This window comes from Glandiceps talaboti, chromosome 17, assembly GCF_964340395.1.
Source record: "Glandiceps talaboti chromosome 17, keGlaTala1.1, whole genome shotgun sequence".
NCBI classification, from domain to species: Eukaryota; Metazoa; Hemichordata; class Enteropneusta; family Spengelidae; genus Glandiceps; species Glandiceps talaboti.
This window is the reverse complement of record NC_135565.1, coordinates 22,367,164-22,393,459: the sequence shown is the minus strand read 5'-3', so window position 1 is coordinate 22,393,459 and position 26,296 is coordinate 22,367,164. Positions and strand designations below refer to the sequence as shown.

General features: G+C 34.3%; 1 protein-coding gene across 1 annotated transcript in view; it reads right to left on the bottom strand.

The window, feature by feature from the left end:
* Positions 1–530: 530 nt before the first annotated feature.
* The window catches only part of LOC144448203 (transcription factor ETV6-like), a 41,677-nt gene continuing 15,911 nt past the window's right edge, over positions 531–26,296 (bottom strand). The window contains exons 2-8 of the mRNA XM_078138357.1: positions 25,013–25,200; positions 21,637–21,843; positions 5,836–5,988; positions 4,802–4,927; positions 4,224–4,439; positions 3,388–3,631; positions 531–2,955 (exon numbers count right to left, since the gene is read on the bottom strand). Coding sequence (XP_077994483.1) covers positions 2,823–2,955; positions 3,388–3,631; positions 4,224–4,439; positions 4,802–4,927; positions 5,836–5,988; positions 21,637–21,843; positions 25,013–25,200 — 1,267 coding nt within the window. The 3' untranslated portion in view covers positions 531–2,822. The remainder of the gene's footprint in view (positions 2,956–3,387; positions 3,632–4,223; positions 4,440–4,801; positions 4,928–5,835; positions 5,989–21,636; positions 21,844–25,012; positions 25,201–26,296) is intronic.

Genomic DNA, 26,296 nt, shown 5'->3' with positions numbered 1-26,296 from the left:
TCTCACGGCTGTCGAACGATGACCACTTTATCCGGTTTATTGACTGTTCATCGAAACCTTTTTCGTACAGTCTTGTGCAACAGGTAACTTAGTCTATCAGCTAGCCCTCGGATGTTCTTCCGATAAAATACGACACACAGCCGAACAACGCTATCGAGGATGGAACATCCGAGGTCTAGCGAATGTCATCAGGATATAAATAACTGCCAAGCAGAGAACCGTATTAGCGACAAGCACAAACAGAGGACAATAGCTAAATTTTCATGCATATTCATCTTAAGGAGGGGCTTGTAAAAATAACCACCAATGCGTTAACTAAATGTGTGAATGACAACGTCTAGAGTAGAGTAGAGTAGAGTAGAGTAGAGTAGAGTAGAGTAGTACTTGCTCACAGGTAATGAACCAAAACTGATGATAACTGTTTTCTTACAAATGCACATACTTTATTGATATTGTCTTTTAAAACTTATAAACATTATCAAAGAAAGACAAAGCAAATTTTGATTTGATATAAGTAGTGCCCATGAAGCATTGGTCATTTCTATTATAATCATGATGAATTCTATCCACTATATGAAAAGTCATATTTGACCATGTCATTCCGCCTGGGTAAAGCTTGAGCAGAGGATGTGTAAATGTGAAAGTATGAGATGAAGTTACACACAGAACCAAAAGATTGACCTATCCTACATCCTACAGGATAGAACGTTTAACCATCACTTCACTGCCTCATATCCTCATTTCACTGATATACCATCACTTCACTGCCTTATACCTAATGAAATGCATATGAAAATACATATTACAATTTCTTAGTTGTTAAGAAATTTAGAAAATTAGAAAAGTACACTTTGGTATTTTAAACCTTATCAAATTAATACATGGTAAGGTATGTCTGAATATATACACAGGTCTAGCATGTTAACATTATGATCTAGGATTTGGTTTCACTGTCTCACTACGGCAAATAATTAATTAACGCCCTCAATGGAAGTTACCAGCAGGTAGCAGTAGATATTTATTATATATGTATAATTTGTCACTCTTGTGCTAATCTAAATGAGTACACATTTACATAATGACTTCATTTGAATATAGTCAATTAGGCTGATGTACATTATCACTCCACATTGCGACTAATCAGATTGAGTGTTCATTTACATAATGACCTCATTTGAATATAGTCAATTAGGCTGATGTACATTATCACTCCACATTGCGACCAATCAGATTGAGTGTTCATTTACATAATGACCTCATTTGAATATAGTCAATTAGGCTGATGTACATTATCACTCCACATTGCGACCAATCAGATTGAATGTATGATTTTCACACCATATTAATTGGTTGCCATTGTTCGCAATTAACGCAGTACCAATTCGTGAGGCAGTGAGGCAACATATAGATCATAATATACAGGCTAACAAAGTTGATAACTATCCAATCTAATTTTAACTAAAAAAAATATAAAACCAATATTATTGATAACTCTTTCCTGATTATAGAAATCTCACTTTAAAATAAAATATTTTCTATATTTTCTCTAATATTGCTTGCTTCCCAAACTAAATGTGAAAAAAATTAATCAGCCAATATCACCTAAAATTTTGTAAAAAAGCGAGCCAATTTCTGTTGAGATGTCATAAGTTAGTAACTTGTATTCTATTCACTAAAATATTCCAGCCGTTATTTCTACAAGTTTCTGAAGTTGATTGTTCATCGATAGAAAAAATAAAAATGTTATTTTTTTAACAGAAGACTAAATAGTAAACTTTTGACTTCATAAAGTAAACAACAATAACTATAACACAAAGCAAAACAAAACACAGTTTCTTGGATAAGTTGTAGATGTCTGCCAGGCATCATGTCTTCTCTAATCTATATGTTGTGTCCTTATAGTGGCCATATTGATGAGGACTAGGTATTTATTTTTGGATTTTTAATTAATAAAACAATTTGTCAACGTAAACCAACATTGACCAAATCTGTGTTTGTGCTATAATACATTGCAAAAAGTCAAAAAAAAGTGCAAAATGTGTTTATTGTACATAAAATAACAAACATTTATTAATCGTTTGCAAATTATTGAGTTACAAACAAGGAATTGACATATGTTGTATCACATTGATTTATCAAGTAGGAAGTAATGAAAAAAATTGTTTTATAAATTAAAATTCCAAAATAAATACCCACTCTTCAGCCATATATGGCCATTTTATGATCACTGATTATTTAACTGTAAGTGTACATATACATACAACAGTGGTAATCTACATTTATGCTTACAAAGTTGGACACAAACTAAAACTATTGTGATATGTTGATATAAGCTATTGAATGGATGTTGATGTAATTTTACGCACAATAGAGTGACCTTTTTAATGACTTTCATAATCTTGACAGTACAGAGGAAATTTTAGGGACTTCCAGTGTTTACATTGTCTTGATTACCAGGTGATTGTATCCACACAACAGAAACCCCGATATGACTCACTAGTGTGTATATACCCCATTCAATGACAATATGCATAGCTTTATATTAGTTTGTGTCTATCTCAGCAAGCTGAATCTTCAGTGACCACTGTAGTTAATTTTGACTGGTTTTTAGTTTTCAGTTTCACTGTGACTCAATAAAATCAACTAATCTACTACACTATTTACACTAATAAACATCTATCATTCTACTTGATGCAAGGATGATATGTTTGTCATGGCAATATCAAGGAAATGAACACCTACAATCTCAAAAATAAAAATGTACAAATATTTGTTAGTTTATGTTGATCCCAAAGTGATCTCTGTCTTTTTCAATATTTATTTTATGTTTCCCTTTTCTCATTCTCTAGTTCAGTTTTCACTTGTTGGTTACCAACATTATCTTCTCTACGGACGATCTGTTTTAGTTTTGAATACTCTGGACTGGGTTGGAGGTCCTCAGCCTTCTTTAAGAATCTAAATAAAAGAAAAGTTGAGACTTTACACCACTAGAATAAAAATGCAGCGCAGCACAGCACAGTACAGTACAGTACAGTACTGTACAGTACAGCACAGCACAGAACAGCTCAACACAAAACACTACAACACAGCACAGCACAACACAGCACAGCACAACACATTAACACAACACACTACAAGATTGCACAAAACAACACAGCACAACACAACACAACACAACACACCACTACACATTAACACAACACAACACAGCACAACACATTAACACAGCACAACACAACACAGCACAACACATTAACACAGCACAACACAACACATTAACACAACACAACACAGCACAACACATTAACACAACACAACACAACACAACACAACACAACACACTACAAGATTACACAGCACACTATAAAACAACACAAATCTCCTTACCTGTATGTAAGTTTCTGTCCTTCTTCTTTCTGAAGTATGTTCATCTTATAATAATATCTTAAAGCTCTTGAAAGTTTGTCATATGTCATGTTTTTACGGTTTTTCTGTCGACCCCACAAGTAGGCAATCACACTAGGTTTTAGAATTCTAAATGTTTGTGTTGTCGTGTCTTCCCATTTAATATATGCATTGTAAGTTTTGTCAGACAGAAGGCAGTAGAGAAATTCCCACAACAGTCTGCAGTCTGAAAGAAAAAATTCAAAACAAAATCATTTTGTTATCTAATTTCCCATTTTTCTTTGTTTGACTTTGTTTCACACAACTGAACTTATAGCTGTTGAATAAAAACAAAAGTACCACAATACTATGCCTCTAGATGGCGCAATACTTTCGGTAAGATGCAAACAATTAACTTTTGCAATAATACTGTCACTTCTTGACACAAATTTAGTGATGTACAAACATGTATCTTCAAAACAAGCAAAAAACCATGATTCCTCTAAAAGTATTTTGTTTTTATCCAAAAGACAGGGGTCAGTGGTCAAAAAATAAATAGTGCTAAGATGTGATATAACAATTTTGAAAGAGAAACAGTTATTTATTCCTCAATATTTATTCTATTTAGCTAGAAAATACTTGTGACCTAAGGGGTCTTTGTCAATGCACGACTAGTGACCTAAGGGGTCTTTGTCAATACATGACTAGTGACTCAGAGTGACAAGGCCCCTCAGGTCACTTGTATTTACCTCAGCTGAATAAAGAAATATATTTAGGACTAATATCTGTAATTATTCTTGATATTCTTCTTGATATTTAAAGTAAGCTGTGTTCTTTACCTGAGTTGGGTTTGACAGGAAGGCTTATCGTACTCAGATCTAGAGGTGATGATTGGTTATAGTCAGAATCTGGTTTCCCTGGCAACGATTCATCCTTCATCTCTCTATCGTTTTGTTCGTAGTCAGATCCAGTCATTGTTGGACTAGTACTCTGCCTATCTTCATCAGAACACACCGACCCATTACTGGTTGATATCGGACTACTAAGTAAAGGCTCTGTACAGACAAACAAAATATCTTGGTTATAATAAAGTTACATTTAAAGAATTTAAGTGAATCTCAAATATGTTTTGCTGAGACAATTAAAGTACACTGACAATGCATACTCCACCAAAAAATACGGTAAAACACATTAAAGGTACATTAGCTGTAACTGGAATATTATTTTTCCAATCAGCCAGTCAGCAATATAATGTATTCACTGAAAATTCTTAAAATACCAATAATTGAACATTCAACATGTTACTTTAATAAAGGTTGACTTTTGTCCATAAATAGTACAGTATTAGTTTTATATATTGCACTGGGTTGCTGATTTTAGGGTATAAACCAAAAATTGATTTTATTGGATTTATTACCTGTAGACTGTATATGTTGTACTATAACAGACTGTGCATGGTTGTCATGGTGTCTGTTCACTTCTCTTATTGTCTTCTCATCTAGACTATCTGATGACATACCCGTCAAATCAGGTCTGCAATCACCTTGGAATGAAAATAGGAAATCCTCGTTTATATCAGTTTACATTGGATTTGAATCTAAAGATCTCTTTACCCAATGAATACTGATTATAATGAGTCTAATTAGTATATGTGTAGTCATTTTCGTTTTCTGTCATCTCTCTCTCCACATGTAGTCAAATGGACAAATTTAAACAAAAACCTAGCTAAATCTCCGGCTGGGGACAGGATGAACGGTGTATGTCAGGAGTAATCCATCACAAATTGACAGCCAGTTGTCATTGGTTACTTTGTTCTTGCAGTTTTCTACAAACTCAAGCTCCAATTTGAAAGTAATTACTATCAAACTGGGGCTTGAGTTTGTAGAAAACTGACGTGAGGACGAGATAACGTAATAAAACGTTTAATTATCAATGTTCCAATAGTATAAACTAGCTAACTCTGTTGATGATAATAAGAACTGAATTCTGTTATAGAGGAATCTATTTGATTCATTTGACATGGTCTAATGGTCCTTCATGTAAGATATCTGTAAGTGTTAAATTCACCTTTAAACATTAGGTAACTTAGGGTGCCAAAGCCTCTTATATTGTTATGACAGCCTTCATGATAAAATGAATATCACACACCAAATCACTTCATAAAACGATGGTGTTAAACAGCCATCATACCCAAATGCTCTTTTTGTGACAATAATTACAGAGAATTTTGATACCGAGCTGGTTTATGAGCCCTCTTTAGAGGTTAGCCCATATGTGAGTTGGAAGCCCTCCTGTCGGGTCAACCCTCCTGTGACTAAAATGCCCTCCTGTCATTCACTAAGATAATAACTCATTCAACAAATCTCTCTCTGAGTAGATCTCTGAAATGATTGAGATCTTTTAATGATAAGTAGCAAATAATCAGACATCAACTGAGTTATTAATACATACCTTGTTGTTGTTGTTGTTGTTGTTGTTGTTGTTGTTGTTGATGATATGTTGATTGGTGGATAGATCGGTGAATAGGACTGGTTGCATGGTGATGGTGTTGTGTAGGACTGATAGGTGGTAGTGGTGAAAACTTTGGCAATGATTGGTATAAGTCTGTAGAAGAGAACACCAAATAAAATGTATTAGTACATATGTACCAGTGTTTATGCACTCGTGCATGTACATAATTTTCACTGCAGTGCAATACTGAAAACATCACTGCATACCTCCATGCAAATGATATGCAAATGAGGATGTGATCGTTTGCTATACACAAAATTCTGGGATTGTGCTATATGATTTTTATGGGAATCTGCCAATTTTCAGATAAACATATGAGGGTAATAATAACACAACCCCAATGCCACGACAGTTCCAGTGTCAATACTCAGGGGTATTTTTTTTTCCACTCATGCTTGCAGTGCTTTCTGCTGCACTCACTTTCAGTTGCTATGCTCATCAAAGTACGGGCGTAAAGAACACTGCAAGCAATTATGCAAATAACCCAAGCACGCCACACTGAGCTCTCAGATGACTAGAACAGCGCCCCCACAGTTAAAAATTAACAGATAAAAGAAGTATAAATACAGTATGCCAATTGACCAATATGAGATGACTGGACAGCGCCCTCACAGTTCAAAGTTAAGTAAACCTGTTGCTATGCACATGATCATGGTTGCTAGGGTTATTTGCATACATTTTTTTTAACTTTTACTCACTTGCCTTCCAGATGATATATTTTAGCAAAATATTCTGGCATTTGGTTGTTGCTAAGGGTATGGTCATGGTTGCTAGGGCCAATTGTGTCAAAATGTTATAAAATCTGCAGAAGAACACTTCTAGAAACATCTCACCAAATTTCAGATCCATTGGCCAAGTACTTTTTGAGATATACATTTTTTTACTAAAATTCACATTTTTACACCTAATTTGCATATCGTCGTTGAGTTTATTATATGCTTAATATTTCTTCATCTCTACACTAACCCCCTGATGTATCCCCATTAAATTTCAGCCCAATCTACACAGTAGTTTTGGAATTAAAGATTTTTGACCAAAAATATACATTTGTAGCCCTAATTTGCATATCACTGATGGAATTATCCCGTCATGAACAAATCTTAATCTACAGTTTAAGTTTTTTGACCAAAAATGGCATTTTTTTTATCCAAATCATACACCTGTGATCGGATCATTTTGTTTTGAACAATTTCCCAACTTGACACCAAAAGTAGTGTTCCCACCAAATACCAAGGCAATCAGTACAGCGGTTTTTGAGTCTAAGATGTTTACAGACAGACAGACAGACAGACAGACAGACAGACAGACAGACACTTGCCTATAGACAATTGCCTATAGCACTACTGAACCTAAAAGTTCAGTTATGCTGAAAACTAATTAAAAATATGTATTTCATACAATTGTGAATTCTTTTTTATTTGCTTTGGGTAAAAACCTGGTATTGTGGTAATGTGTACCCTTTACACATAAATCAAATATGACATTATTTGTATTCCGGCCAGGTCATAATTTAGATTTAATACAAACAGAACAAATAGAGTGACACCAGACCCATTCATAAAATTGACACCTGGTACTTCTCAATACTACAATAATTTTGACACTCTACAGTAAAACAAACAAGGATATAAAACTGACATTAATGAAATCTACAGAAGCCAACAATATAATGTTAAGTATGGCAAGAATCTTGGCTATCTGCCTTGTCAATGTCATTAACCTCAATGTCTCTTTGCTGGTGTATTGGTAAATCTAGTATATATAACTTTGTTCTGTGTGCTTGTAACAAAATTCAGGAGATGTCATTGAAAAATAGTAAATAGTAAAAAGTCTACTGTAAAGGCTTTACTTAGTATCTAGGGCTTCAAATCCCTTCTCACAGTTACATAAATGTCCAAATATGGTATCTCACAGTTACATAGATGTCTAAATATAGTATCTCACAGTTACATAAATGTCCAAATATGGTTACATAAATGTCCAAATATGGTATCTCACAGTTATACATAAATGTCCAAATATGGTATCTCACAGTTACATAAATGTCCAAATATGGTATCTCACAGTTACATAAATGTCCAAATATAGTATCACAGTTACATAAATGTCCAAATATGGTATCTCACAGTTACATAAATGTCCAAATATAGTATCACAGTTACATAAATGTCCAAATATGGTATATTTGTCAGCTCAGGGTGCTACTTATACACTGTTTGTTAACAGTTGGGGATCTAGATGGTGACACAAGATATCTTGAGATTGGAAGCCCCAGACAGCATCTAGACTATTAGAAACTGGAAATGAACTGGATACAAAATCATCTGTAGGCTTGTCTATCTATCTAAACTAAAAATGTAACATTTGACTCATCTAAAAAGGATACACCCTCCCATCCATCACATACCCCACACCTTCCACCCACACCCTTCCCCCCACCCCTCCTGACTCCCATACATCCCAATCTAATACACTCTCTAGTACTTCACCATGTTTGAGTAGGTACTATAGTTACTATGGAAACAAAATCTCTAAATTTGTTACTTTCTTCATCTGGTTAAGTTGTGACTGCTACAGGGCATGTGAAAGTAGTATGACATACTTTGTGTTCATGTTGTGACTAACCTGAGAATTCAAGCCATAAATAGAACACATTACATCTAATTCAAATAAATTACTAGACCATGAAGACATTTGAATGTTTAGTATGTGAGGCATTGTATAAGATTTGGGTGGAGTGTATTTGGTCACACTATAAAGTTGTCACCTGATAACCCGTCTACTCAGGTGATCAGGTGATCTATCACCTCATGACTCAGGTATGTGAAAGTTTCGAATCAATGAATGAAAAGCTAGAGTTATAGTAATACAAGGAAGTAATTATATGGTAGAAAATTGCTGCCACTACTATGAACTACACCGGATATCCATGAGGGGTTACCTACTTGTCAAAACAACAGCTGCTTAGGGCAGTGGTTGAAAACATGTCAGCTACTGGGGTATTATAGGGTTAACTTAATTGTTGCCAAAGTACTAATTTCTAGAGTATATGGCTAACTTAATTGTTGCCAAAGTACTAATTTCTAGAGTATATGGCTAACTTAATTGTTGCCAAAGTACTAATTTCTAGAGTATAGGGCTAACTTAATTGTTGCCAAAGTACTAATTTCTAGAGTATAGGGCTAACTTAATTGTTGCCAAAGTACTAATTTCTAGAGTATAGGGCTAACTTAATTGTTGCCAAAGTACTAATTTCTAGAGTATAGGGCTAACTTAATTGTTGCCAAAGTACTAATTTCTAGAGTATATGGCTAACTTAATTGTTGCCAAAGTACTAATTTCTAGAGTATATGGCTTAGCTTAGTTATTAAAAAACCCCTATTTTTATTAGTTCCCTGGGTATTGGGATAGCTGGTTGTCAAAACACCAGTTGCTATGGTATTGGGGTAGCTGGTTGTCAAAACACCAGTTGCTATGGTATTGGGATAGCTGGTTGTCAAAACACCAGTTGCTATGGTATTGGGATAGCTGGTTGTCAAAACACCAGTTGCTATGGTATTGGGATAGCTGGTTGTCAAAACACCAGTTGCTATGGTATTGGTTTAACTTGTTGTCAAAACACCAGTTGCTATGGTATTGGGATAGCTGGTTGTCAAAACACCAGTTGCTATGGTATTGGGATAGCTGGTTGTCAAAACACCAGTTGCTATGGTATTGGGATAGCTGGTTGTCAAAACACCAGTTGCTATGGTATTGGTTTAACTTGTTGTCAAAACATCAGTTACTATGGTATATGGATAGCTGGTAAAAATCAGTTTCTAGGATATAACTATACACTAGCCGGTTGTACTAGTTGCTAGGGTATAGGGCTAGCTGGTTGTCAAACCACTAGTTGCTAGGGTATAGGGCTAGCTGGTTGTCAAACCACTAGTTGCTAGGGTATAGGGCTAGCTGGTTGTCAAACCACTAGTTGCTAGGGTATAGGGCTAGCTGGTTGTCAGAGCACTAGTTGCTATGGTATAAGGCTAGCTGGTTGTCAAAGCACTAGTTGCTAGGGTATAAGGCTAGCCGGTTGTCAGAGCACTAGTTGCTAGGGTATAGGGCTAGCTGGTTGTCAAACCACTAGTTGCTAGGGTATAGGGCTAGCTGGTTGTCAGAGCACTAGTTGCTATGGTATAAGGCTAGCTGGTTGTCAAAGCACTAGTTGCTATGGTATAAGGCTAGCTGGTTGTCAAACCACTAGTTGCTAGGGTATAAGGCTAGCTGGTTGTCAAACCACTAGTTGCTATGGTATAAGGCTAGCTGGTTGTCAAACCACTAGTTGCTATGGTATAAGGCTAGCTGGTTGTCAAAGCACTATAGTTGCTATGGTATAAGGCTAGCTGGTTGTCAAACCACTAGTTGCTATGGTATAAGGCTAGCTGGTTGTCAAAGCACTATAGTTGCTAGGGTATAAGGATAGCCAGTTGTCAAAGCACTTATAGTTACTAGGGTATACGGCTAGCCAGTTGTGAAAGATTCAAGGTAGTTAACTGGGTATCTCTACCTGGTTTTCAAAACATCAGTTGCTATGGTATAGTGTTGCTAAGGGTGTGGATCGAATCAGAAAGTCACAATAATACTCTTACACATTTACATTTCCTGATTTCTCGGTTAAGAGAAAAGAAAAGAAAGTGTTTGTTTTTTCAAACATAAACTGAGACAGTTTACACAAAATATTAAAATTCATAGGAGTAACTGTTCAAAATTATTATGATATTTGTTCAAATCCATGACAAGTTAGATTAAATAGTAATATTTTATATTTGAATCTGAATCAGTCATAAATATTAAATATTAAATATTAAATATTAAAATGTGTTGATTAAACTAGAGATTCTAGTTTAAATGTCAAATGTATGTCTTCTATGACATTACAATTGTCTTCTGGCATTGTTGGATCAATTGATTGCATGTAGCAGAGATTTCATGGACAGTTTTCAGACTCATACATTTTACATGTATATATCATCAGATTGTAAATAAATAAATAAATTACATCTTAATACCGGATAAAGTTCAATCAACCACAAGTGATAGTTAAGTATCAGTTACTCAGTAAGACAACTACAAGTGATAGTTAAGTATCAGTTACTCAGTAAGACAACTACAGGTGATAGTTAAGTATCAGTTACTCAGTAAGACAATTACAAGTGATAGTTAAGTATCAGTTACTCAGTAAGACAACTATAAGTGATAGTTAAGTATCAGTTACTCAGTAAGACACCAACAAGTGATAGTTAAGTATCAGTTACTCAGTAAGACACCAACAAGTGATAGTTAAGTATCAGTTACTCAGTAAGACAACCACAAGTGATAGTTAAGTATCAGTTACTCAGTAAGACAACTACAGGTGATAGTTAAGTATCAGTTACTCAGTAAGACAACTACAAGTGATAGTTAAGTATCAGTTACTCAGTAAGACAACTACAAGTGATAGTTAAGTATCAGTTACTCAGTAAGACAACCACAAGTGATAGTTAAGTATCAGTTACTCAGTAAGACAACTACAAGTGATAGTTAAGTATCAGTTACTCAGTAAGACAACTACAAGTGATAGTTAAGTATCAGTTACTCAGTAAGACAACTACAAGTGATAGTTAAGTATCAGTTACTCAGTAAGACAACTACAAGTGATAGTTAAGTATCAGTTACTCAGTAAGACAATTACAAGTGATAGTTAAGTATCAGTTACTCAGTAAGACAACTACAAGTGATAGTTGAGTATCAGTTACTCAGTAAGACAACTACAAGTGATAGTTAAGTATCAGTTACTCAGTAAGACAACCACAATTGATAGTTAAGTATCAGTTACTCAGTAAGACAACTACAAGTGATAGTTGAGTATCAGTTACTCAGTAAGACAACTGTTTATTAAATGGATCCAGGCTACAAAACAAAATATTCTATTTTATTAGTGGTTCTTCCTCCATAAATGAAAACCTTTGTTAATTAGACTCTGAACTAATCTTTTAATAGTCGTCACTTTTTGTCACTTTCTGAGTTGATGTTCCCCTTATACCCAAAGAAGCTTCCATCATTGTCGATGGTTCCCCTTTACATCTTTGTCTTTCCCACCTCACGTCATGATAGTACCCTAATTCTTCATTTGACATTTTTGTCTCTCCCAGCTCACGTTCATTGTCTATATGGTTCCCCTTTATTTCATTCACATCTTTGTCTCTACTAGCTGACAGTTTTATTGAATGATATCACCTCCTACTGCACAGCAAATCAAACAACATGACCATGTGATATTGATTTAAGTCAAAGTAAATATCCTGAACTAATATAAATAATACACAAATACTTCCTATTTAGTCCAGGACATGAATCCATAGAGCACAGCTAGAAGTACCACCTAGAATATCAATAATTAACACTGGACTACTTAGCCTACTGTTAATGATAACTAGCACAGAGATTTAATTTTGCTTGGATATCAGTTGCTAGAACTATCAAGTCAATATGTTGAGTTGAATAGCCTAGATAATGGGCTATATTATATCCCATAATAGTCAGTGGTACTTTTTACTTTAGAATAAATATTGTCTGACACAGACCATCAATGCACAATATTGATGACTGTTGGATTTAGCTCAGAGACTATAAAGTGCCTTAGTTAGTGTTACTGTAGCATAAACCTTAACTTGGTGTAGAGAGCTATTATAGTAACACCTCACCAAGACAGTAACACCAAGACGGTAGGTAACACCAAGACGGTAGGTAACATCAAGACAGTAACACCAAGACGGTAACACCACACCAAGACGGTGATTTAATAACACGTACCACACCAAGACAGTAATTAACACCAAGACATTAACACCACACCAAGACGGTAACACCACACCAAGAGAGTAACACCACACCAAGACAGTAACACCAAGAAGGTAGGTAACACCAAGACAGTAACACCAAGAAGGTAAGTAACACCAAGACGGTAACACAACAGTAAATGCCAAGAGAGTAATGCCAAGACAGTAACGCCAAGACAGTAATTAACACAAGACAGTAATGCCAAGACCATATTAAACACCAAGGCAGTAACAACAAGAGAGTAATACAAACATCAGGTCAAGACCGTAACATCAAGACCAGCCCAAGATCATAACACCAAGACAGTAACAGCAAGCTAGACCATAACAGCAAGACTGTAACACCAAGAGAGTTAAACACCAAGACAAGGCCAAGACAGTAATGAAAAGACAGTAAAGACAGCAAGACAGTAATGCCAAGACCAGGCCAAAAGACAGTAATGCCAAGACAGGTAACGACAACAAGACAGTAATGCCAAGACCAGGCCAAGACAGTAACACCATGCAAGAAAAGTCTGTAGGGTACGTATCTATAATTACCAATATAGTAACTATTGATGAAATGAATATTACATTGTAGTCTATCTGTTAATTTTTAACCACATTTTATCTAAATGTATCAAAATAAAACATTCAGGGTTTGTTTCTTATCATCTCAATCCCTTGACCACTTTAAAGTTACATAAGAAATACCAAAAAATTGCATTCTTTCTGAAAAATAGCACATTTTCTTTCCTTTAAGATATTTAAATTCTACCACACTCTAGCTGGCGTGATATTTTACATTTGACATGTTTGTACATGAATAACTTCTCTAATCATTTCCTTTTGTTTGTTATCTAATACTTTAATCTCAATTAGTACAATTTTGTTGATATGCTTGTATCCACGACAACCTAATCATTTCACTGGTAACCAATGACGTCATAGAGTGGTGTATATTTAATAGGTGGGTCATCAGAGGTCAAAGGGGTCATCTGAGGTCAACCATGCTGGATTCACATGGCTTGACACTTTGTTGACAATGATTATCACATGAATGGATTGTTTAAATTGATACAGGACAAGTCTTATTTTTGTTGTATAAATGTCAGACTTCCTATGCAACAAGAAGACAAGAAATACATGTAGCCTAGACTAGAGCTGCAGTTCCCCTTCCTCGTCACGATTTTCTTTCATTTGAAATCATTTCTATGCTTAGAATACAAAAGTTTAGCAAACTTACAGATCTTAGATATAATTATTATAGCTTTTATAATCATTTCATAATCTCTAAAATATGACAATATTGTTTTTGTAAATTTTTCATTTCACTTTAAAAGCACATTTCATTCTATATGTACCAGTATATAATTGACACTAAAACACATAGTATTCAAGCCACGCTATCAAATAGCACTCACATGATTTAAGAAGCCTGATAAAGCTGAATAAAATATGATTGATATATGTAAAAGTCAGTTCATTGTTAGTGGATTTTGACACAGCTGTCTGACCCAACAAATAAATTATGGTTCAGAGACTGTTATATGAGTTGTACGTTTCTTGAAAAGAAATGTTATTAAAACTCAAAATATCTGATCAACTCTTTCTCTTTATAGTACACCTGATTACCGTACTTTTGGACAATGGTTGCTATTGGTAACAGATAAAAAATACAAACATAAACAGAAAAAAGAGAATATTAGTCATGGCATAGAGTCACAATGACATCAGTTTTTTATGTCCCCTTTTGACATTTAACGACCTGTATGGTATCACGACTGATTTGTTGTCGGGCGGTGTCAGTAATATTGCCAGTTCTTTGACTTCATGGCACGTGCTTCCACTCAAACAGAGAAATTCTGTCAGTCAAACACGACGTGTCTGTTGTGTGTTGTAAGTCTTTCAGTTACAGATAACTTACTGTATAATTGTATAATTACCTCTTAGAATTGAACTGCCCCAAGGCAAATGTTTCACCTTTTTTCTCTCCAAAATACCTATATAATTCTCAAACCTTTTCATTGCAAACAAAATAATAACAATAATAATCAATCAATCAATCAATCAATCAATCAATCAATCAATCAATCAATCGATCAATCTTTATTGTATAACATACCATAGCAAGCATGGTAAAACATACAAAAATGACATACAGAAATAAAGTGAATACAATACAGTCATGTAGTTAGTTAACAGACTGTTGGAGGACTGTTTACATCAACAAGAAATTTTCCAAGAGGAAGTTTATCATCAGAGGTCAAAATGTGCAAAAAGTTACTTTTTGTCATCTAAGGAATGAATAATGATAATATTGGACCAGGTTTTCATACAGTCCTTTCCTACTCTATGCTCAAAGTGCTTTCTGATTATTACCCCTGGCATGGATTTGTAGGTTTATACTATCTAGCCATTTGTACTTCATCAACTCCCTGGGGAGTATGCAATCCATTGCAGCCTTTATAACGGCATAAGGATTAAAGCATTCACATTGCAAACTCTATCCTACCAGGTCCCCAATTATACAGCTGGGTTGACTGAGGTACAATCATGGTTCAAATCTTGCCCAAGGACTTTAGCTATTCAGAACCAAATGGAAGCGACAGGGCTCCAACCTGCAACCTGCAGATTCCAAGCCGGCCACTCTAACCATTCTCCATCATGTCGACTCTACAACCTGCAACCTGCAGATTCCAAGCCGGCCACTCCAACCATTCAACCATTATGACTCTACAACCTGCAACCTGCAGATTCCAAGCCAGCCACTCTAACCATTTGAGCATCATGATTCTACAACCTGCAACCAGCAGATTACTTAAGCCAGCCACTCCAACCATTCAACCATTATGACTCTACAACCTGCAATGTACAGAGTCAAAGCCAGCCACTCCAACCACTCCACCAGCACAATTTCACCTTATTAATATGCAAACTTACACAAAAACAAGTATTTGGACTATAAACAAGTATTTGGAGGATAAACAAGTACAGGTGATTGAGATGTTTCTCTAAAACTCATAATTATTTTGATAATTAATGAGACTGAAATCTAAAAGATGATTCAATCAATCAATCAATCAATCAATCAATCAATCAATCAATCAATGATTTAATCATTTTGTATCTGTCATGTGTATTTGTAATGTGTTTGTTATAGTCTATTGAAATGGTAAGCAAAACAATTTTTTACGGATGCATTGCCATTTATAAATGTCTTGAATAAAATTAAATTAAAATAAAAGTGTTGAAAGAAACTGTTTTCTTTTACAAGTGCTGTATCACAACATTTCCATATTCTGTTAGTTTATTATATCTAGATAGGTTTACCAAATATCGTGAGAAATGGAAAGTCCCAATTGGCAAATGTCCAAACTAACAGTATGTTTTATTATATGATATGTTTGTTGGGAAGTGAACTCGAGCTGACATAAAGGGGTTGTGGGGGTAAGGTGATGGGAGGGGAGATGTGAAAATGAGAAATACAGTACGTGGTCTTAGTATATCTATGTTCTGTGTGAAACAATCCTGAGGCAGTGTCCTGCTTTGCCACTTACATCTACTAGCAAATAAGATGTAAGTAGCTTGATCATCCTACCCTACAAGCATAATGGTTCATCCTCTAAAACAAAATGCTTCACCCTTCAAAACAAAATGGTATCACCAAGAATGAGGGTCCTCACTTCACGCCTGATTGGTTATTTCAAAGTCATGGTTCCAAGAACTACTTAACAATGAAGGGTCAGTGACTGAGCAGATCTGGCCATACAACAAATTATCTTTGTTTACCAATTCTCTAATGACGAAATTTCTTCCTCCATGATTTCACAATTGAAATATCGAACAGTGTGGATGTTTCAGTCAACTACAAAAAAAAACATCTTTATATAAGAAAAAATTGCACAACATGTGAAATACCTACTTTCACCCTTCCCTCTCATATCTCCTACTTCCTCCATTTAAATCCCAGTTCAATACCACAGTTCACCCCTTAGCCTGGAACCCAATCTATGTCACCAACTTAAAGTCTCTTCATAGCCTTGTAATTTGTACCTACGTTATATAACACATATATTTGGCCCAGTTGGATCATATGATTAATTTAGATTTGAAAAACCGTTGTCTGGTAGCCAGGACAATTAAGCCATAGTAGAAAAAGTTGTTAAATTTAAACACAAAATAATAATATATTCCTTGTAATCCTTTGGGCTTCACTAATACAATAAAATAGTAGAAACTGAAAACCCTGGTTTTTAAATGAATTCCACTGACCAGCTATAGTTGGAAAGATCTATTTGAGCATCATGACTCCACAACCCTCAACCTGCAGATTCCAAGCCAGCCACGCTATAACCATTTACCGTGGCCATCATGACTCCACAACCTGCAACCTGCAGATTCCAAACCAGCCAATCTAACCATTCAACCATCATGACTTGACTACAACCTGCAACCTACAGATTCTAAACCATGCAGTCACTCTAACCATACATACATTGACCACCATGATTTACTGAATAACCTGATACAATATACCACAGGCAGCTGTTGTATAATGTTTCCTATCCGATGACATGGATACAATTGTGTCTCAATTCCAGGAAATGTTTTCAAGAATTTAAGTCCTTTAACCCTAACATATCCTATATTAGGACATGAAGGCTAAAAAGGATTTATTATATTATTTTAACACATTGTAATTTCCTCTTATACAAGGTCATTCTGCTCCAGTTAAAAACTCCAAGTCTGTTCTTTATCAAATACTTACAAAGACAATATAACCATCTGGTAATGAAGTGTACATATGAAATTTAGCAATGAAACAGGGATATGTGATGCAACTCAGTCACAGATTCAGCCAAAACTCAGGTTAATATAACATTTACACCTATCAACACTTTAATTTTCAATCTTATAGACAGGTATGTATAGTTAATACCCTGGATTTAATCTTGGATTAACTGAGTCACACAATCATGTCAAAGGTCAAAGGTCAACTAAGGGTCAAACAACAGTTTATCATATCCCTCGATCCTCTCCTAAACTGCTCTTTGAAATACGAGCTGCTCTTCACTTTGTAATAAATAACTATGCAACTATACACTAAAGAGGAAGTTCACCTGAAAAATACTTTGGACGGAGGTAAATACTGGTTTAACTTCTGTAACCAGGACAACAACTGGGGTTTAAATTAAGGGTAATCGATATGTGCAAGGTTTTGAACAATTGATTATTGTGAGAACAACATCGATTAACTGTCATGGAAGTAGTTATATAAACAAAACAACAAGCAGTGGCAAGTAATTAATCTAACTGTTGTTGAAAAAGAGGAAGTATGGATTAAAAAATTCAGCCCTTTGAATTAATTTATCCTTACCATCTCAGAGCTTCTAAGTTTGAATAATTTGAACTTATTAACAATAATAATTATAATGATAATCTTTATTCGTCCATATAAATTAAAAAAAACCAGCTGATGCTTGGCAGGTTCAAACCCAGGCTGCAAAGGTAGGCATAGGAGCCAACCACTTGGCCACCAACAACCCAGACTGCAGAGGTAAGAGGCATAGAAGCCAACCACTTGGCCACCAACAACCCAGACTCTAAGATGTTCATACATATTCAAATATATAACATATTTTGACCCAAATCATACACTGATGGGGCAATCATTTTTATTCAAACAAACTTCCAAATAGACACCTAAAGTCAAGCACCACCAAGTTTTAGACAAAATAATCAAAAAAGATATAAGAAAGTAAAAAAATTATCTTTGAGTTCAGTAGGCAAGAAAGATGAACTGTGAAAATAAAATCAGACAGTATGATAAATACTGTAATATCTTACTAAATTATATTAATTACAGATTAGGCAAAAAAAAAAATTATTTCTGGTCAGAACATTTTGTCTTAAAAGTGGTGCAACGATGCAATTTTTTTTTTTTTTTTGTAATTCTCAACAAACCTGTCAATAAGTCTACTATTTAATACGGTTCTCTTTATTTAGTACTTTACAGCAAGTGTCTATGTGAGGCAGATGTCATTTACTAGTTAATGATTGGCTCTGCAGTTGTCTTCACTGAAGTAGCAATTAATGTAGGGAGGGTTAGGCCAAATAAAAAAAAAGGTGTTTGGTTCCGGTTACCCAACCCCACCTAGTTTTTCATACCGACCCTAAACTTTAATAATAATAAAATCGCGAAAATTGTGAAGTCTCACAAGAAACAGTGGGTGCGGAAACTGACATCAACTTAAAAAGATAATATACAACTATTCTTCCAATCTGTAATGGCTGTACATCTGATAGGAAGAAATAGACAACACAGAGACCATTTGGAAAACAATGGAAAACCTGAACTAGATATTCACACATTAAAAAAAAATAAAAAAATAAAAAACTAAAAAAAATAAAAAATCTACCTAACCCACCTATTTTAAAACTGAATGAATTCGGAACCACTCAAATTTTTTTTACACCTTATTTTTGTGGTTAAATTCCCCTGATCTGCAGACTGCATAGGCTGGACAAACATACACTAAAAAGACCCACACGAGGGTATTTAAGTGATTTGCACGCTGACAAGAAACAATTTTTTTATTTTTATGGCCTTAGTTGACATTTATCATACATCTCCTGTTATCAAAATAATTTATAGTTTGATCCATACTTTGATTAAAGAATACATCTCGGTTATATCAGTAATGTCATACATTCATTTTCTTGTAATTATTTCCTGGGCATTTTGCTAGTACTTATAAAAAAATATATATTATTAAATTCAATTTCTCTTTTACTAGCTCCTGGCTATTTTATCTGTATAATGATTATATCACCATGGGTTGATTTAGTTGAGTCTGATTGTCTTCCTACATAGACATAAGATACATTACTTACATTTATATTATTACAGTTTGATCACGTTGTTACTGGGTCAACATAATTTACTATATCTATAAATGCAGGAAGTCAATTTCATACAATGAAACCATGTAATCATCTGATTGACATTTCTACTGCAGGTAAAACTGCCAACAAGGAAATGAAAAAATAAAGAAGTGCGGCCGGTAAATTTGGTATGAAAGTGAAGAATACAAACAAAGTCAATAAAAGATAGTCTGGATGCTAACATGGTTTTTATCTCTACCACTGTGTGGGTGTAGTATGGTAACGATACCATATAGGAACTATACTGTGAGTGGAGGTGTAAATGGTAACAATACCGTATAGGAACTAGACTATGTGAGTGGAGGTGTAAATGGTAATGATACTGTATAGGAACTAGACTATGAGTGGAGGTGTAAATGGTAATGATACTGTATAGGAACTAGACTGTGTGAGTGGAGGTGTAAATGGTAATGATACCGTATAGGAACTAGACTATGAGTGGAGGTACCGTATAGGAACTACAAAATGTGAGTGGAGGTGTAAATGGTAATGATACTGTATAGGAACTAGACTATGAGTGGAGGTGTAAATCGTAATGATACCGTATAGGAACTAGACTGTGAGTGGATCTCGTGTAAATGGTAACAATACCGTATAGGAACTAGACTATGAGTGGAGGTGTAAATGGTAACGATACTGTATAGGAACTAGACTATGAGTGGAGGTGTAAATGGTAACGATACTGTATAGGAACTAGACTATGAGTGGAGGTGTAAATGGTAATGATACTGTATAGGAACTAGACTATGAGTGGAGGTGTAAATGGTAACAATACTGTATAGGAACTAGACTGTAATAGATACTATAATGTATCGGTACATGCATAGATACTGTGTATCACTACATCCATAGATACTGTGTATCACTATACATCCATAGATACTGTGTATCACTACATCCATAGATACTATGTATCACTACATGCATAGATACTGTGTATCACTATACATCCATAGATACTATGTATCACTACATGCATAGATACTGTGTATCACTATACATCCATAGATACTATGTATCACTACATGCATAGATACTGTGTATCACTACATCCATAGATACTATGTATCACTACATGCATAGATACTGTGTATCACTATACATCCATAGATACTGTGTATCACTATATCCATAGATACTATGTATCACTACATCCATAGATACTATGTATCACTATATGCATAGATACTGTGTATCACTATACATGCATAGATACTATGTATCACTACATGCATAGATACTGTGTAGCACTACATGCATCATATAGGACCAGTGTGTGTACAAAGTTCTGAGTCATTATTACAATGAATGAAATAGTCTGTGATAAATGTATAAATATTAATAAATGTATAATTTAATATTAATCATGACATAAATAAGTTAATTTTAAAGTAAGATGTAGCGTTCTTAAAATATAGTATTCCATTAGGTATGTAATATTCAATATGATTATTTTTACATTTTATTTAATATGAATATTATAATTATACTTATAATAATCATATATTATCATTACTACATATTCAGTGCTTAGTTTTATACATTAGCCAAATGCTAGCCTGATACTAATGTAATATTTCCATCAATTCGACTGCTTTAATTTGACCACCCACAGAGTCTTAGAAATGTAATTATGTTTCTAATCCTTGCATTTTGACCACAACAAAATCAATGTTTTTATTTTGGCAACCAAATATAACCATCAATTGGGAGTTTTATTTTGAAGAATCAGAAATAAAAATGAAGAAGCTAAAAAATGATGAAGAAGAAAACTGATTAGAATGTTTGACTGACTCACGTACGTCTTGTAATTCAACTGACAAAATTGCAAATTAATTTTCATAAATCAAGTAATTTCACCACAAACAAATCCTTAAAATCTGGCCGAATTGATGATTGTGATAGTTAAAGATTTTTGAAACATCAATATTATAAATGACGTACTACTTCAACATACCTTTTCTCTTGAGTCGTTCTAGCATTTCATAGAGGACATCTCCAACATAGGAAGCTCTGTCTTTGAAATCCTGTTTGGTAAGCATTAACAAGCCTTTACCATTCATTCCAAACTTATCAATATCAATTCCATTAAGTGAGAATTCTTCCTCCGACCACCGTAACCACTTAATTACGTCAGATCTGGACCAGTTCATGGGATGTGAAACTAACGAGATATAAAATTACAATCACTACATTTAATAAATGGGATTACAAGGATAGGATTAAATCGGATAGGATTATATCGGATAGGATTAAATTGGATAGGATTATATCGGATAGGATTATATCGGATTATATGTACAGGGATCAAAATAATGAAAATTACTTTCTTGCCCATTGGACAAGTAGAAATAAAAAAAAACACTTCTCCAAATCAGAAAGTACTTGTCCACAGAGTGGATATTTTTTTTGTAAATTTTATTGAGATGTTTTTAATATTGAAATGTCAATTTTTGTCACCAAGCGAGTGGCCATAAAGTTACTTCCAGTTTGAGTAAACTTGAGAAATCTCCGCTGACTAATCATTTGTTTGCTTCTATTTGTATGTTAAAATATCACTTTGAAAGTTTCTACAGGTACAGGAAAGTTTTACTTATATTAGAATGTGCAAGCAGAGGTTTTAAAATCGCAAATCAGAAGAAATTCTACTTGTCCACTGGGACAAGTACTTTTAAAATCACTTACCCAGTGCTTCAAATTACTTGTCTGGGACATATAAAATAACCTTATTTCAAACCCTGATCTATAACAAGTTTAATACAAACAAAACTTACACTAAATCCAAAGTAAACATGTACATATTATCGGAATTAACTGATGTTAAACATACACACCTGATCAAATACATGTACCTATATCATATTATGTATCAGTGAGTACCTACAATGGTGTCCAATACCCAAAATATTATTACATCCTGTTATAAAATTATCATCAGATCAGAAAATACAAATATGCAACAAAAATTGTTTTGACATTATGTATGCAAATATTAATAAAGATCAAAACTGTTGCCTTTTTCTACTACTTATTCCTCTTACCAAAAAACGGATTAATTTTGTGTATATAATTAATTCAAAAACTTTATACTTTTAGAACTTCCTAAAGTTCTCTAAATCAACCCAGTAATACTTATAATGGAATTCCCCAAGATAGGAAAAAACAATTATTATCCAATTATATTATTTAATATGTACGCGTACTACGCGTCCTGTAGTCACCCATATATCATAATTTTCTTTAAAAAAATTCAGTTCCTTCAATTAATCTCAGACCATAGTGATAAAAGGATCTATCTCTCTTAAATTTGAGTTCCCTAGTTATTTTAGTAATAGCTGATATATTTCTCTTAGCACTCAGAAACATGTAACTGCACACAAAGCTTTGTTATTATTGATATTAATAGTATACTTACTTAAACCTGCTGGGCCAATATATTATGTTTTTATAAAAAGAAATTTCACCAACCATAATAAGATATGTCAACACTGCTATCTATAAGGCCTAATAAAAACTTTTATGGTTTCAATTACACTCAATTTTAGATTTTCATTTTTTAAATTTTTTTTTCATGTGTGTTTCTAGTTATGATTTCCGTTGTTTTCCATGATGTCTCTGTTTTATTGGTTTCTTCTCACCAGATGTACATCCATTAGAGATGGGAAGAACAGCTTTATATTGTCTTTTTAAGTTGATGTCAGTTTCTGCACCCACTATTTCTGTCGAGACTACATAATTTTTGCGATTTTATATATAATATATAATATATAAGAAATTTAAGGTCAGCAGTGAAAAACTTAGGTTGAGTGGGGTAACCGGAATGAAGCAAATTTTTACTTTAGGCCTAATTTCAACTTTGATGTATTTATAATTCACAGAATTCATTTCTTTGTTAAAGGCTGCTGGTTATATATAGGTGGATATACAGGTGGATATACTGTATCATGACAGACTAAGTAAACGATGAATAGACAATGATTTTGACATGGTCAAACAGGAGATAAAAATCTATAAAGTGAGGATAACTGATGAATATACTTTATCATGCTAGAATACTTAGTGAACAATTAACATTATGTATTGAATGAGTTTTATTTGGATAAGCAGGAAGCACAAATATGTTTATAAAGTGAAGATTTGTTTATTTACTTATTTATCTATTTATTTATTTTTTTTACCTTCCAACAGGCATTGCCCATTAACAGGAGGAAAGTTCAGTGTTAGTGCAGGAGGAAACCTGAGTACCCGGGGAAAACCTGTGTTGTTCGATAGAGTCAAACTGAACGACACTCTCCTTACCAAGGGATGATTGCACAATGTCACACAAGCTCAACAAGTGAACTTCATTCATTTAGTGGGGAGGGGGGGGGAGGGGGTCTGGTGTCAATGTGATTGTTGAACTTTATTTTCGCACTCCTAACCAAATTTTGACGGAAAATTTTCACTCCTTCAATGACAACAGCTTTTGTATTTATACTACTGAGTTGATAAGGTGATAAAAAATTACTTCTGATGTGAGATATATGGTGCTGGGTTTCTGGTAGTATTTTAATGATCTTTAATGTGTTTACAAACATGGTAAGCAATCCTACCACTACGATCAATGCAATGTTAACATTGCATTGATCGTAGTGGTAGGATTGCTATAGTTCTCATCATAGTTTACATCAGATATAAATATTTGATGTCGCACTTTTGAGCATTCTTTTGGGGGAGGGGGAGGGGTTTAGACCTAAATGAATTATGTTAGTTTGTTGAGCTTGTTTGACACTGTGCAATCATCCCTCACAGCATGGTAAATTTGTACGTACGTGGAGTGCAATAGTTTGACTTTATGTAATCGTCCCTTACAGCATGGTAAATTTGTACGTACGTGGAGTGCAATAGTTTGACTTTATGCAATCGTCCCTTACAGCATGGTAAATTTGTATGTAAGTGGAGTGCAATAGTTTGACATTATGCAATCGTCCCTTACAGCATGGTAAATTTGTACGTACACTATACGAAAAGTCCAATTTACCCACCTTTACCCTACATGTGACCCACCTAACCACCATCTCTGTCCAGGGGTAGTACGAGACACAGTACCACTTTTGACTGCATGTCTACAACCCCCAGGTGAGAGATCACTGGGGTAAATTAAGTCAAAGGTGGAACTTCGTCTCATATTCACCACATTTACACATCCTCTGCCGAAGATTTACCCCGATGGAAAGACATGGTCAATATGACTTTTCATATAGTAGTATACCTGCAGTACAATAATAAAAGTAATCATCTTACCTAGAGGAAGTGGATTAATTGAGAGAGGTACATGTAGATTATCATCTTACCTAGAGGAAGTGGATTAATTGAGAGAGGTACATGTAGATTATCTGAAGGCAGCTGTAGAGATGATGATGCCGTAATTCTCTGTGAATAACCGATATTTGGTAAACTCCATGGCAACGTAGTCTGTCCATAATTGACTGGATTGAGTGAATATAATACTGGTGCTACACTGTTGTTGTTCATCTCTTCCCTACAGCGGCAAAATAAATAAATAAAAGGGTTTGTTTTCGATAACATGACTTTGAAAGTAGGGTAGGTAGGTACCAACTTTATTTTTTTTTATTTTAATTTCTTAAAACTATTTCAATTCAAAAATAAGTTGCTCATCAGTCACAATACTTCTGTGAGAGTTTAATGAGGTGTAAAAGAAGTAAATGAAGACAATTGTAAGTTAAGTAGGCGAACACGTTATGCAGACTGTATTGTTATATTCTAAAGAGACCTGGTTGTTCTTTTGAATACAAGTGTTTTTTTAAGAGACTACATTTCCCCTAACACAGAGGCCATGGAGTACTAAGTTAATATTTCCCCTAACAGTACTAAGTTAATATTTCCCCTAACAGTACTAAGTTAATATTTCCCCTAACAGTACTAAGTTAATATTTCCCCTAACAGTACTAAGTTAATATTTCCCCTAACAGTACTAAGTTAATATTTCCCCTAACAGTACTAAGTTAATATTTCCCCTAACAGTACTAAGTTAATATTTCCCCTAACAGTACTAAGTTAATATTTCCCCTAACAGTACTAAGTTAATATTTCCCCTAACAGTACTAAGTTAATATTGCCCCTAACAGTACTAAGTTAATATTTCCCCTAACAGTACTAAGTTAATATTTCCCCTAACAGTACTAAGTTAATATTTCCCCTAACAGTACTAAGTTAATATTTCCCCTAATAGTACTAAGTTAATATTTCCCCTAACAGTACTTAAGTTAATATTTCCCCTAACAGTACTAAGTTAATATTGCCCCTAACAGTACTAAGTTAATATTTCCCCTAACAGTACTAAGTTAATATTTCCCCTAACAGTACTAAGTTAATATTTCCCCTAACAGTACTAAGTTAATATTTCCCCTAATAGTACTAAGTTAATATTTCCCCTAACAGTACTTAAGTTAATATTTCCCCTAACAGTACTAAGTTAATATTGCCCCTAACAGTACTAAGTTAATATTCCCCTAACAGTACTAAGTTAATATTTCCCCTAACAGTACTAAGTTAATATTCCCCTAACAGTACTAAGTTAATATTTCCCCTAACAGTACTAAGTTAATATTTCCCCT